This window comes from Myotis myotis, unplaced genomic scaffold (assembly GCF_014108235.1).
Source record: "Myotis myotis isolate mMyoMyo1 unplaced genomic scaffold, mMyoMyo1.p scaffold_m19_p_9, whole genome shotgun sequence".
Classification (NCBI taxonomy): Eukaryota; Metazoa; Chordata; class Mammalia; order Chiroptera; family Vespertilionidae; genus Myotis; species Myotis myotis.
The window spans coordinates 74748684-74764360 of NW_023416401.1; the positions used below are offsets into that span (position 1 = coordinate 74748684).

The 15677-nt window shown below is 38.2% G+C and overlaps 1 protein-coding gene across 4 annotated transcripts in view; it reads right to left on the reverse strand.

Annotated features, from left to right (window-relative positions):
• Nucleotides 1-15677, reverse strand: part of KIF16B (kinesin family member 16B) — a 278501-nt gene that overhangs the window by 66003 nt on the left and 196821 nt on the right. For 2 of the 4 annotated variants that reach the window (XM_036321856.1, XM_036321854.1), the window contains exon 23: nt 457-579. The exons of 1 other annotated variant lie outside the window; for it this stretch is intronic. In XM_036321856.1, coding sequence (XP_036177749.1) covers nt 457-579 — 123 coding nt within the window. Of the gene's footprint in view, nt 1-456; nt 580-4489; nt 4630-15677 lie in introns of those variants that run through there. One more of the 4 variants, XM_036321858.1, reaches the window with a different exon arrangement.

Below are 15677 nucleotides of genomic sequence, written 5' to 3' on the forward strand. Positions count from 1 at the left end.
GTACTTTATATGCACTGATATCCCATGACATAAATAGTATTATTCCCATTCTGATTGATAAGAACATTGAGCTCAAGTCCCTGGGTAGGGTGACCACTGTCCGGCTTGCCTGGCACACCAGGTTGCCCAGGGCATGGACCTTTCAATGCAGAATGCAGGAAAATCCTGGGTCGCCTGGGATTGCTGGTCACCCTACCTGTGGGGCTGGGGAGTGATAGCAACTTCCATGTCTGCCTGACTCCCCAACCACCACCACCTTCTACAGGATAACTTCTCTCTCTGTGCTACACAGTTAAGACTTTCACATACTGGCTTAAGGAAGGGAGTGGCCAGTAGCTTGTAAAACAAGACACACACATGTATCCTCCTCTCCTTTTACAAAAAAAGCCAGAGGAAAGCACTGCCTGGCCACAAGCCTCCATTCCTCAAGACGAGTAAAGAAGAGCAAACACTTACCTTGACCTCAAACTCGAAGTGCTCGTCCTTGCCTTGCCCGCAGAGAATATAGCGAGGGATGCTGATTTTAATCGGGTCCTTCAGGTCATCTGGACTTGCTCCCAAAGAGCGAGAAACCATCCGCTATCAAAGGCACATCAGATGGGGAGAACAAAGAGAAGCAAGATCACTCAATTGCAAATACCCTGCTTGGGCAACAGGAGAAAATGTGTTTCAAGTAGAGAAAAGAGCATCAAACCAGTGGAGTTTATTTAGAAAAATGATGATTGCCTTTGAAAGAAAAATGCTAAGTCTCTCTCACAACAAAAGACCAGTTTTTTAGGTATATTATCCCCAAGAGTTAGGGCAAAAGCACTTCAAAATGTTGTTTGCCTTTGAAGTTCCTTCCAATTTATAAGAACAAACGAAGAAAGGGACAGATTACATATCCCAACTTTAAAAAAAAAAATTGGTCTAAAACAGATTCCTCTCTCTGAAAAGTGTTGATTATCGGACTTCTTTTTTCTTCACAGACTCTCAGGCTGATGTACATAATGCTCCAAAAGCTGGAGATTTTACTCAAATTTACTTCATTTTTAACTTCCAGGCATCTTTATAAGCCAGTGTAGCGTGGAAAGCTCTTTCAGCCACAATTAAAACAAATCCCAAGTATTTTCTTTAGGCTCCATTTGATTAATAATCTACTTGGCCCTGACAATTATTTATGGTCTGGATGGTGGGAAGCCAGAGGGGTTTGAGGAATAGGCATTATGAAAAAAAATAAATCTTCAAAATGAGTTCTCTGGAGTGTGAATGGAAGTCTCTGAACAATCCTTATCATTTGCACTAACCTGGGGCTTTAGAAAACATAAGAAAATGGGTTTTTAAACAATAGCAGTAATAAAATAAGTATGATCATAATTATAGTTGCGTTTGTTGAATACTGACTATATACCAAGAACTCCACTTAATGGTTTATATGCATTGTTGCATGTAATCCTCACAATACGCCATTTATCAGACGGGAGCCCAAGGCTAAGAGTTTAGGAAACTTATAGGGGTAAGAGGAGAGCCAGCATTTGAACTCGGGCTAACCTAGCTCAACTATGTCACCGCTGTGCCACACTGCTATAGTGAAATTTTAAAATAATGTCATCCATCTCAGATACATTGAGCTAAGGAACACTTCAGTATATTCAGAATTGAAGATGAAAACTCCACAGTTATGCAGTATAACCTACTATGACTAAGAAGAAAACAGTTGGCAATTCACTCCCTTTCTCTCAGAGAGAAAGGGGTCCGGGCTTCATGGATCCTCAGCCAGGTGTAACATGAAAGGCCCAACGTAAATGCGTGCATGTGCGCACGCGTGTGCGTGTGCGTGTGTGTGTGTGTGTGTGTGTGTGAATCAAATCCCAGCTGGAGGATGTGATCTCTGAGGGAGAGAGTGCTCTGATTTCTGGGTGACACAGAGGCGTACACTTGGTCACAGATCACTGCTGTCACCTAGCAGACGGTGTAAAGGGTTTGGGCATCATATGACTTTCCCAAAGTCTTCTAGAGTACCTTAATTTCCCTGCGTGGCTGGCCACCCAAAACGTGAACCATTCATTTTATCATACTGGGGCACCTAATTAGTTGTCCCTGATGTCAAAAACTGTAGTGGAAACTCTTAAGAAGCGAGTTTCTCAACATGTGCATGGCCAAAAACCTTTCAATTCACTGATAGCATAGTTCCAAATTTAAGTGCAGACATTTCCTGAAACATGAAATACGTTTTTCAATTTAAAAGTGAAAAGGCTGAGAAATAATTTGGTGGTTTTATTTCTTTTCAAAGAACACATTCACTGCTAAGAAATGTTTTTGACCTATAAATGATGGCTTACCCATGAAGTTCTTGCTCTGCTGCCTAAGCCCTAAAACCTCCTATGCCATGCTTAATAACTGTATTTTTCAAGTAGGAACATAATCTCTCTTCAAAATCTGACACAATTACTTGGCAATTCAACTTGTTGCATGTGTGTGCATGTGTGTGTGTGTACGCGCGCTGCGGGTTGGATTAGGGGTAGGGAGCACACTGTATTTTGGAACAGCTCCAGGAAAAGGGAATACTGCCAAGGGGATTTTAAGTAGCAGCTAGCAACTAATATTTCCAGTGAGAATTAAAGACCCCCTGGCTCTACCTTAGCAGGAACCTGGATACTCTCAGGGTCTAGACCTAAGGGGCAACACTGCAGCTGATTTGATGAGGAGCCATGTCTGTACAGTTACAGATGCTTTTTCAATGAGGTGAGAATGAGGAAAAGGAAGAAGGCAGGCAGGCAATTCAGTATTTTTTCTTCGATCAACTACAACAGTGTATGTATTACAATGTGTCTTATTCGTGTAGGTGACAATACCAACAAGGGTAATACACTTGGTATTGAAAGTATACAGTTACCTGCTTCCCTGAAGCAGTCAGTTGACTTCAAAAACGCAGAGCGAGAAAGAGGACACTCAGAATCAAATCCCTGTGGGAGGACGTGATCTCTGAGCAACACTCCCCCATCGCCTCTGCCCCTCAGTTTCTCTGTGTCTATGGAAGGGGGTATATTTATCAAATCCCAATGACATGGCAGGGACCCAACCATGAACAAGGCAGTGTCCGGCCCTGTGGGACTTCTGGTGAAGCAAACTCTGACAAGTAAACTGATCATTACCGCAGGATTTTAAGTGATGGGGACACCGAGAGAGGAAAACTATGAATATGAAAATTGCTTTCTAAATACCATGAATTTTACTGAGGAAGAACTGCGGTCAAAATGGCCCAGGTTACCTAAGCAATGGAGACTTAACTAACTTTCTAAAGGCCTTTTCTTATAGGCACCCCTTGGATACACAATCAATATTGATTATCTTTTATTGAGCACCAACTACGTGCCATGCAGAGAGCCAGATCATGGAAGTACAAAGTAACTTTTACAAAGTATCTGGAATTTCTAAGACCTTTAATTTTTTTCAATTACATTATGTTTTGAACCAAGGTTTGGTTTTTTTCCACTCTAGATGCATTACATTCTAAAGTTAGTAAATGCTACCTCAACTTTCTCTTTCTATAAGTCCACTTTCAAAGTGGGATAAGACTGGAACTGATGGTCTATCTAGGCCTTTTACGATAGAAAGTTTCCTATTTCCAAGAATATGTACCTGCAAAAGCAATCCCTAATGAAAAGAGAGTTGTTTGAAGATCAGGCTCATAGATCCATTAAAGAAAAAAAAATCCTGTATAGTTGTGGTCAAGTGTGTAAGGTGATAGATGAGAAAAATCCCTGCCTTCACTGACTTGGTGTATGAGTTAAGCAGGTACCAGCGATCTGGGAGGAATTGGATCTTATCAAGCAGTTCGCCTAAATCTAAGATGGCCCCTTACATACCAGCACCTGCACAGGTAGCTCAAGCAATGGGTCTAGATGGGCTACAAGAGACACCAAACCAATCAGGATCAGACAGGAAAGTGTACCAAAGCCCTCTGCTGAGAAGAAGGCTATTTCTCTTCAGAATCTTGCATGTTGGAGACAACAAATACCGTTAGACCCTCTGCTCTCACCCATTGGCTTCAATCTCAATGATTTCAAAGTAACTAAATATTAAGTGCAGAGAAAAGAAAAACTGCAGACATGAATAACTGGAGAATAAAGATCTGAAGGCCTCAGAGCAAAAGTATAAGCAAACAGAAGAAACATCAAATGAGTGTGCGTCTACATCTAATCTCTGTTCCAACCTAAGTTTTAGAAATTACTTTTTGGAGTCAATTGCATGAGGAATGTAGAAGTCTCAGGACGTAGTGTGAAAGGTTCCTGTCTTTTTCCTAAACGCAGGAAGGAAAACTAATGTGACTGTCTCATAAATTTAATTTTATTTTTTTGAAAATAGCTGTATCTTGACTCTCTTGAGTTGTATACAAGTACGCTGTATCATATTTTATCCCATTATTTGAGGGAGCTTTCAAATTTCTATGTATTTATTTTGGAATCAGTCACAGTTTCTCTACATGTAGCAAAGAAGATTCTTGGACTTGGAAGGGGAGCTGGTGACACATCGCAGAAGGAGGCAAGGGGACATGAGAGGCGGTGTTCAGAAGCATGTCTTACAGCAGGTCTGGCAGGGGTAACTCCGTAGGACACTTCAAGGGGTTTTAAATGAACTGTGGAGCTACTTAGAAGAGAAGGGTCAAGGAAAAGCACATAATTAGTAACCGGGGTTACATTGCTATACATTAGAAATACTGTCTTTTAAGATACAAAGAAATATTTTTCAGAAGCTTTCAATGAAATAATGTTCTGTGTCAACAAATATGTTTTTTTTTTTCCAGTTGTTGGGGAAACATTATAGTTGGGTCCTCAGAGGAAAGAAGCAGACAGACCACAGGCTACCTTGTAATATTCAAATTAGAATCTTTTCTTCCCGCTCAGGCTGTCTCCTTCAAAAGGAGAAGATTAAGGAAATTAATAGGAAGTGGCTTCAACATCCACTGTCAGCAGTGCAGAGGGCATGGAAGGGGCCAATTCTCCAGGGAGTCATCAGCATTGCTCCTTAAGCCTCTAATGATGCACCAGATGGCCGAATTCAGTATATGTTTTGACTATGTCAAGGTCAGACCTAAGGACTGATGTCTGATATCCTAGAGCCAAATAGCCAAGCTTTACTTATAAAACACAGTTGTTGTTTTTCAGATTTAACAAAACTATTAATTCTCCCTTCTTTATGTTAATCCCTCATATATTCAACCACACACACCATAGTAATAGTTCTAATTAGAGCTACTATGTAGCAAGCACCTACTATGCTCCAACACCTTGAAAACAGTCTGGGGCAGAGAAGACAAGGATCTGTTACATTCTCAAATATAAGCCACATTACAAGAAACAGGAAATAAAGGTACAAATTTGTGTGGTACAAATTATGAATATGATAAAGAGTCAAGCAAGACATGTTCATACTTCTCTCCAGCAGGTGAAGCCTGCCTAGGCCATGAAGGGACCTGGTGCTAACACCAGGCTGTTGTGAAGGCTTAGTACACAGACTGGATTGGATTTTGCTAATACGTGAAATGGGTACACCCTGACCAATCCTGTCCAAGGGAGGACAGCAGCCTGGCATGAGGGAGTGGTGCCAACCTTATCTTATTTTAAAGTGAGTTTAGAATACTCACATCCTGAAATAGAAGTAAGGGTTTTCAAATAAAGAGTATTTCTTTAATTCGGATATACATCTTTAAGGATAAATTTCTCAGAAAATGATACCATGCTAGACAGATGCCTGTGGAATATCTTATTTATCCTAGTGGCTTTGGGTAAATCTAAAAGGTTTGGCTAACATTTCTAATCCATGGAACCAGAACAGATTAGTCCATCCATATAGACCTGAGGTGATCAACACTGTTTCAGGACTTAGAAATAACTGGCTATCTGATGAATGTTTCCATTTGAAATTATTAAAAATGTTGCCATCGATCACCAAAGACTAGTTAGTACCTTTGATGGTCATTGTTCCCAGAGAACTCATCATTAAACGGATGATTTAAAATATAATTAAATAATGGGTCTGGAATGACTGAGAACATGGTGACAATTGCTAAGTGGTTCCATTACCAAACACGATTATAGGTAGTTTAGAACCCCTAGGAGGGAAAGTCCAGTTTTACAATGTCTTTCATTAACCATGAAAAGAACCACTCATTTTCATTCACTGGTTTTTGCTACCTTGTTTTGATTCAAACTGGGCTGAAGTTTAAGGTCCAGAAGAAATGAAAGTGGGGAGTGGGGATTCTCTAATCAGTTTTCTGAAGAGCATACTGTACTCTTTAACCTTCTAGTTAAGAAACAACACTGACTATACAAGATTATCTATACTATAGTCACACTATAACTATATCCATATTTTTCTTCCATATGATTTAAAAATGCAAAGAGAAGAAGAAAAAAGAAAAAGACAGATCCATGCAAGGAAAGAATGGAAATATAAAGAAACTTGTAAGGCAATTCTTGGAAAAACAAACAAAAGCCCCCCAAACTCATAAAAAGAATAATCTTTAATGTCTAGAAATTCCAAGAAAAAAACTTTCAAGTCAGAAAGAATCAACTTAACAATTCTTCCAAATACTCATCCCTACTACAGTCACTTTTATTTTAAAAAATCAATTTTTAAAATTTACCCAATGTCAAGAATAACCATGACGAGAAAGTTGACTCTGGCATTGAGGAAAGAACGTATATATTCTGGAGAAGGTCTGGGTCTGAGTTTTCATTCTCAATCAAGTGATCCTTCCTGAGTTACATTTCTAAACATGAAATGAAGATCGATGATGACAATTCCTCCACCCCAGGAGAATCACCATGGGCTCCCAGGAACAATACATGAGACAGAACTGTACATTGTAAACCACAATACAAAGGATGCTTGGGATTATTATCTTTATAATCCACTGCATCTTCAGCAACAAAATATTTTAACCAGATGTTAAAAAGGGAAGAGGAATGGTTTACAATGAATCACTTTCCTTCCCATCCACTGGATTTTTCAGTTCCATTTCTTATAAAGGCTTTACAAAATTACCAGGGTGCAAGCAACAACAGATTGGATGGTGGTAGTTTGGAAACTGTTGTGCAAGAAACAGGAGAGGGACTGAAGGGTATTGGAGGTAAAGAATTTTAGGAGCTAAGATAACTGTGTTCTTTGATGGGCTGTGATATAATACAGATTGTGGAATAGACTTGTTCTGCTCTGCTATAGATGAGTGCCATGGACAGACAGATTCTGAAAGATGGAGATCACAATAAGGAGGATTATGGAATGAATGGTCCAACAATGAGAGCAGTCCCCAAAGAATAAACTGCTTCAGAGGTAGACAGTGATTAGCTCAACCATGGCCATGTCAAGTAAAGACTGAATTGGAAAGCAAGTTGAACTAAGTAACTTGAAATGTCCTGTAGAATATGTTCTCACTATGACTGACTATTTTCCGTTAGGAAAAAGTCCCAAAGTTTTATCTGAACTTTATCTTCAATAAGGGAACCTTGACATAATATGTATGTGGTCGACTGAATTATTGGTCCTAATGCTTCTCTCTCTTGTGGTAGTAGTATATATAGCCTTAGTCACGTCATTGCTACTTGGTGGATGGAGTGTATTGCCTTCTCCTTGACGTTGGACTCAAGTCATGTGACTTGTGTTAGCCAATGTGACATTAGAAGACATGAGGCATGGTTGCCCTTTTTTGCTTCTGTCATCATTATGATGGCCACTGCCCCTTCAACATAGACCCGAAAATGAGAACGTGGAGCAGACCAACTTTAGCTGACCACAGATGACTTGTAGCTTACAAAAGAGCCACCTCAACCTATTTGTGAACCAACTGTGAGAAATAAAAGGGCTTTTTTGTATGTCACTACAATTTTTGGGGCTTTGTTATTTGGCAATAGCTGAAATATATTTTAAAGAATGAGGAAGAATTGTGCAAGATGCATATGGAGGCTCTATAAATACATTAAAATTAAAAGGTTAAAAATTGGTCTGCCAGTGAGACTGCTTGACCATCAAAGAAGCATTAATAAAAGTGCTGTAATCTATTTATCATTCAAAACATTACATCATGTAGGAAAAAGAATGTAAACAAAAATTACCATAATTATGCTGGAAGGCATAAGTATTCTCTTCAAAGGATGCACATACATTGTTTTAAGTAATGAAAGGGAGACAAACTGTTTGAAATGTTTTTCAACAAAGCCTAAATAAATTCATCCATTCACCACAAGCTTGCAAAACAGGGAGTTGTGAACAAAATGGATTTTAATCAAATTCAGATGAAATCACTTGTTTCAAAAGTATTCAAAGGGGTTTTATGTAGGATGCATTAATAAGCCACAATGTAAATGTTTATGCCTATATTATAACAATGCAAAATGCCACATAAAGTATGTATGAACCTTTTTTCTTTCCTGATGCAGAAACTCATTACAATTGAGATGTCACATTAAGCTGGATGCTGAGACTCTCAGACCTGCCCACTAGCAGTGACATGGACTCCTGAGAAATGAACCAGTGGAGCCAAAAGGGGCTGCTAGGATGGAAGCCACGGTGGCTAGTGGCACAGACACTACTCCCCTGGCTGCTACAGGAAGTATGACCACCTTACCACTTACTCCATGGACAGTACATCAAATTTTCATATCGAAAATCATATTTGAACTCAAAGTAAAAAGTGTGCTTAGGTGAGAGAAGTGACATGTGAAATTTGAATGCCGGAGGTTACTTCTTTTATGTGGTGAGCTCCAAATGCAATCCTCATTGTGACCTACTTAGATCATAAAGCAGACTGGGAAGTTATAATGAATAAGATGATTTTTATGCAATGCTTATATTTGCTGCATGCTCCATGTATGGATAATATTAAAAAAAACATAATTTATCACACAATAGAATTATGTTTTATAACTTATGAAGCCTGTTTAATATTTATCACTCCTTGTTAAAATTTTGTACTACCCATGTATTATTTCCTTTCCAACCATAGCATCCCTGTGCTGGAATCTTAAATTCTACTCTTTCTGCTTTTTGTGAACATGAAGAGAAAATACTCAATGGACAATTTTTTAAAAAGGCAGTGCAAAATATATCAGCTGAAAAAAGTAAAAAAATACGAAAAATAAATTAGGAGATATAGTATTAAGATATTAGAAGACTATAATGTTTTCTAAATTTTATGTTATTGTTGACAGTATTGCAGATGAGCCCCAATTTCTCCCCTCCTAATACTCCCCTCTTCCCAGCATCTCCCCTTCTTTGGTTAATCTCTTCCAATGTTCCCCTGCCCCCAACTCCCCTCTTAGATATATCATTTTGTCCCATGCTTCCAGGTCTCTGGATCTATTTTATTGGTCACTTTATTGTCTTCTTTAGATTCTACCTACAAGTGAGATCATGCGATATTTGTTTTTAGCTGATGTTTATTTTACTCAGCATAATACTCTCCAGGTCCATCCATGGTGTCACAAAGGTAAAAAATCATTTATTTTTTATTTTTTATTGCTGCATGGTATTCCATTGTGTAAATGTACCACGGCTTTTTTATCCACTGACCTACTGATGGGCATTTGGGCTGTTTCCAGATCTTAGCTATAATAAATAACACTGCTATGAACATAGGAGTGCATATATTCTGACTGGTGTTTCAGGCTTCCTAGGATATATTCCTAGAAGTGGATCACTGGGTCAAACGATAGTTCCATTTTTATTTTTTGAGAAAATTCCATACTGTTTTCCACAGTGGCTACACAATCTGTATTCCCACCAGGAGTGTACTAGGGTTCCCTTTTCTCCACATCCTTGCTAACACCCGTTTGTTGATGGTAGCCATTCTGTGAGGTGTGAGATAATACCTCATTGTAGTTTTAATTTGCATCTCTCAGATGATTAGTAATGTTGAGCATTTTTTCATATGTCTATTGGCCATCTGTATGGTCTCTTTGGAGAAATGCCTATTCAGGTCCTTTGCCCATTTTTTAATTGGGTTATTTGTCTTACTTTTGTTAAGCTTACTTTTGTATGAGTTCTTTATATATTTTGGAAGTTAACCACTTATCAGATGTGTCAATGTCAAATATGTTCTCCCTTTACATTTTGATAGCAGTTTCTTTTGCTGTGCAGAGCTTTTTAGTTGGATGTAGTCTAATTTGTTTATTTTCTTCCTTTGTTTTTCTTGCCGTAGGAGATGTATCTGAAAATTCTGCTATGTGAGTTGTCTGAGATTTTGCTGTCTATGTTTTCTTCTAGGATTTTTTTATGGTTTCATGACAATGTCAGTCTTTTATCTAATTTGAGTTAATTCTTGTGCATTACGTAAGTTGGTGAATTCCTTTCATTTTTTTGCATGTACCTGTCCAATTTTTCCAACACCATTTATTGAATAAATCTGTCTTTTACTCCACTGTATGTTCTTTCCTCCTTTGTCAAATATTAATTGATCATAATAATGTGGGTCAATTTCTAGGGTTTCTGTTCTGTTACATTGACCTGTATGCCTGTTCTTGTGCCAGTACTAGGCTATTTTGACTACAGTGGCTTTGTAGTATAACTCGATATCTGATATTGTAATCCTTTCAAATGTATTCTTCTTTCTTAATACTGCTGCAGCTATTCCGGGTCTTTTTTTGTTCCATATAAATTTTTGGAGTGTTTGTTCTAGATCTGTGAAATATTCCATTGGTATTTTAATAGGGATTGCATTGAATCTACAGATTGCTTTGGGTAGTAGGGACACTTTAATGATGTTAATTCTTATGATCCATGAACATGGTATATTCTTCCTTTGTATTGTCCTCTATTTCCTTTTTCAGTATATTGTAGTTTGCAGAATACACATCTTTTATCTCTTTGGTTAAGCTTATTCCAAGGTATCTTATTTTTCCTGTTGCAATGGTAAATGGGATTTTTTTTTAAGTTTCTCTTTCTGAGAGATCATTAATGGTATATTGATTTCTGGATGTTAATTTTGCATCCTGCTACTGTGCTGAATTCATTTATTAAATCTAGTTGGTTTTGGGTGGAGTATTTAGGGTTTTCTAAGTACAATATCATGTCATCTGCGAATAATGAGTTTCACTTCCTCTTTCCCAATTTGGATGCCTGTGATTTTATCTTCCTGTCTGATTGCTGTAGCTAAGACTTCCAGTACTATGTTGAATAAGAGTGATGAAAGCAGACATTCCTGTCTAATTCCTCTTCTTAAGGGAAAGGCTTTTAGTTTTTGCCCATTGAGTATGATGTTGGCTGAAGGTGTGTCATATATGGTCTTTATTATGTTGAGGTATAATACCTCTATTCCCACAATTCTGAGTTTTTATATACAAAAAGGGTGTTAGATTTTTGTAGAATGTTTTTTCTATGTCTATTGATATGATCATGTGATTTTTGTTCTTCATTTTGTTTATGTGATGTATCACAGTTATCAATTTGTGAATATTGTACCAGCCTTGCATCCCTGGAATAAATCCCATTTTATAATCTTTTAAATTGTATTGCTGAATCCAAATTGCTAATATTTTGTTGAGGGTTTTAGCACCTACATTCATCAGGATATTGGCCTGTAATTCTCTTTGTAGTGTCTTTATCTGGTTTTGGAATTTAGTATAATGCTGGCCTCATAAAAAGAGCTTGGAAGTCTTCCTTCCTCTTGGATTTTTTGGAATAGATTGAGGAGGATAGGTGTTAGTTCTTCTTTGAACGTTTGGTAAAACTCCCCTGTGAAGCCATCTGGTCCAGGACTTCTGTTTGCTGGGAGTTCTGTTTTTGTTGTTTTTTGTTTGTTTGTTTGTTTTGTTTGTTTGTTTGTTTTTTACAATTTCAATTTCATTAGTTGTTATCAACCTATTAAGTTTATCTGATTCTTCCTGATTGACTTTTGAAAGATTATATTTTTCTAGGAATTTGTCTATTTTCTCAAACTTGTTGGCATATAGTTGTTCATAGTATTTTGTTACAATCCTTTGAATTTCTGTGGTATCAGTTGTTACTTCTTTCATTTCTGATTTATTTGGGTGCTCTTTGTTTCTTGATGAGTCTGGCTAGGGGTTCATCAATCTTGTTTATCTTTTCAAAGAACCAGCTCTTGGTTTCATTTATCTTGTTGTTGTTTTTCTAGTCTCTATGTCATTTATTTCTGCTCTCACCTTTATTTCCTTACTTCTACTAATTCTGGGAATTTCTTGTTGTTCTCTTTCTAATTCTTTTAGTTATAGGGTTAGCTATTTTATTTGAGTTTTTTCATGTTTCTTGAGGTAGGCCTGTAATGCTATGAACTTCCCTTTCAGGACTGATTTCACTGTGTTCCATATATTTTGAGTTGTTGTGAGATCATTTTCATTTGTTTTCAAGAAGTTTTTTATTTCTTCATTGATCTCATTGGTAATCTAATTCATTGTTTAATAACATGCTATTTAGCCTCCATTTGTTTATGTTTTTGAGGCTTTTTTCTTCTTTATGATTATCTTTTAATCCTCACCTGAGGAGTGAGGATATTTTTCCCACTGATGTTAGAGAGTGGAAGGAAGGGGGAAGGGGGAGAGAGAGAGGGAGGGTAAAAAGTGGGAGAGAGACACATTGATTGGTTGCCTCCTGCACACACCCTGACCAGGAGCATTGGACCTACAATCCAGGTATGTGCTTGGGAATTGACCATAAAACCCTTTGGTGCACAGGCTGATGCTCTAACCACTGAGCAATGCCAACTAGGGCAAATTTATTTGTTTTTTAATTGTAGTTGATTTCTAGTTTCATGCCATTGCGATCTAAGAGGATGCTTAACATGATTTAACTTTTTCTGAATTTGTTAAGGCTTATTTTGTGTTTTGTTTTGGCTTTTATTTTGTCTATTTTGTCAGATATTCATATTGCTACTTCAGTTTTTTCTTCATTATTTTTAAAATATGTTTTTATTGATATCAGAGAGAGGAAGGGAGTGATAGGAACATCAATGATGAGAATCATTGACTGGCTGCCTCATACACATCCCCTACTGGGTATTGTGCCCACAACACAGGCTTTAACCTGACCAGGAATTGAACCATGACGTCCTGGTTGATAGATTAATGCTCAATCACTGAGCAATACCAATTGAGTATTACCATTTTATCATTTTCATTTGCATGGGATATTTTTTTCCATCCCTTCATTTTTAGTCTGTGTGTATCTTTTGTTCTAAGGTGACTCTCTGGTAGAATACATATATATATATATATTTGGAGCATTAAGTCCATTTACATTTAAGCATTTAAGGTTATTATTGATAGGTACTTACTTGTTACCATTTTTTTTATTTATACCTTTGTTCGTCTCTCTCTCTTGTTTTCTTCTTCTTAACCTAGTCCCTTTAGTAGTTTTTTGCAATGCCTGTTTGGTGGTAATGTACTCCGTTAGCATTTTCTTTTTTTCTTTTGGTATGGGAAGCTCTTTATTTCATCTGCAATTTTAAAAGATAGCCTTGCTGGATAGAGTAGTCTTGGATTCATTACTTTTCTTTTCATTACTTTGCATACTTCATGCCACTGTCTTCTGGCTTGATGTGTTTTTACTAAAAAAATCAGCTGACAGTCTAATGGGAGCTCCCTTGTAGGTAACTTTCTGCCTCTCTCTTGTTGCCTTTAAGATTCTTTCTTTGTCTTTAACATTTACCATTTTAATTATGATGTGTCTAGATACAGGTCTTTGGGGTTCATCTTGAATGGGACTCCCTGTGTTTCCTGAACTTGTGTGACTTTTTCCTTCACCAGGTTAGGAAAGTTTTCTGTTATTATTTCTTCAAACAGTTCTCTATTACTTGCTCAGGTTCTTCTTCTTCTGGGTATCCTATAATGTGGATGTTCTTACATTTCATGTTGTCCTAAAGCTCCCTTAAACCATCCTCATGCTTTATACTTCTTTTTCCTAATTGCTGCTCTGAATGGATGTTTCCTTTCTATCTTGTATTCTAATTTGTTGAATCATTCCTCAAATTTTTCTCATCTACTGTTGATTCCTTCCTGGGTATTCTTTAATTTAGCTGCCATTTTTCAAATCTGATTGTTTCTTAGTCATGGTTTCTAAAGTTTTAGACCATTTTTTTTCCTTTTAATCTTTATTATTGAAAGTATTACATAGGTCCTCCTTTTCCCCCCAGTGACCTCTTCCAGCCTGCTCCCATACTCTGCCTCCTCCTCCAAGACCCTCATCACCCCATAGTTTCTTTTTTATTTTTAAGTATATTTTATTGATTTTTTTACAGAGAGAAAGGGAGAAGGATAGAGAGTTAGAAACATCGATGAGAGAGAAACATCTATCAGCTGCCTGCTGCACACTCCCCACTGGGGATGTGCCCGTAGCCAAGGTACATGCCCTTGACCAGAATCGAACCTGGGACCCTTGAGTCTGCAGGCCGATGCTCTATCCACTGAGCCAAACCGGTTAGGGCTACCCCATAGTTTCATGCTGATATAGTTCCCACTAAGTTCCTTATAGTGCTCATTAAGATGCTTATAATTATCAGTAAGTTGTTTGAGGATACTTATACTAGTAAACATTACTTTCAACTCTATATCTGAAAAACTCCTTGCCACCATTTCATTTAGATCCTTTCCTCATGATTCCCCAGTGGTGGGTCCCAGTGTCTGGGGATTCCATGTAGCGGTGGCAGAGCAGAGGGTGCCTGGTTGCAGTGGCGGGGCTGGGTGCACTGGACAGTGATCTAAGTGCACTGGATCATGGGTCACTCCCCCAACTTCTTCCCAAGGAGGATATTCAGGGTCCTCAGGGAGGATCTTCAGGCTCATTATCCAAAATGGCTCATTATCCAATCTCAAGCAGAAGTACCTGCTGAGCAGCACACAGCAGCAGCCAATGGCTCCCCAGCCAAGAGCACACAAACTGACTGCCCAAAGTTCCCCCACCACTAGACAAATGCCCACCACACTCACAAGCACACATACTCTCCTTTACACATGCTCACCCATTCACACTCTAACCCTCACTCTGGTACTGACTGCCGTCATGTTAGACTCCTCTGTCATGGTTTATTTTTGATACTTTTCCATGGTAGAAGATCTACCAGTCAAGAATGTGACAAACTAATTTTCATGATGTGCTTGCTCGTCATAGATTCAAAAGCCTTCATATATATGGCAATAGGATGTGTACAAGTGCCTTCTGTGTGGTGGTGGGGAGTTGTGGGCGTGACAAAAACAGGCTTTACCTAAAAACAATTGAATTCTATTGTCTCAAAAAACCCTCCACTTGGCCACCGCAAACAGGGCTGTAGCCACCAGTGTGTGGATCCTCATACACTCTCCAGTTTCTTGCCTTTTCCTGTTCACTTCCCCCGAACCTGGGTAGAGGAAAATTAATAAGGAAAATGTAGACAAGTAGCTTGTTGTTAGCTCTGATGCTGCAAAGAGGGAGGCTCTACATTTCTTTGCCAAAGGGAGATGGTAAGTTTCTGGATGGGTGAAGCTTTGACACTGTCCCCATGTTCAATTAGGAAGAGAAATGAAGAGGGAGTATGCTACAATATTATCATTGACCATTATCCAAAGGTCTGACCAGAACAGAAAATAACCCACCATGCCAGGGGTGAAGTGAATGACTTAACGGAAAAGCTGACTTGCTCAACTACATACATCATTCTATGAGTAGCTACATTAGTGTGGCGTGATCCTTGCTGGAAGGGGAATCAGAGT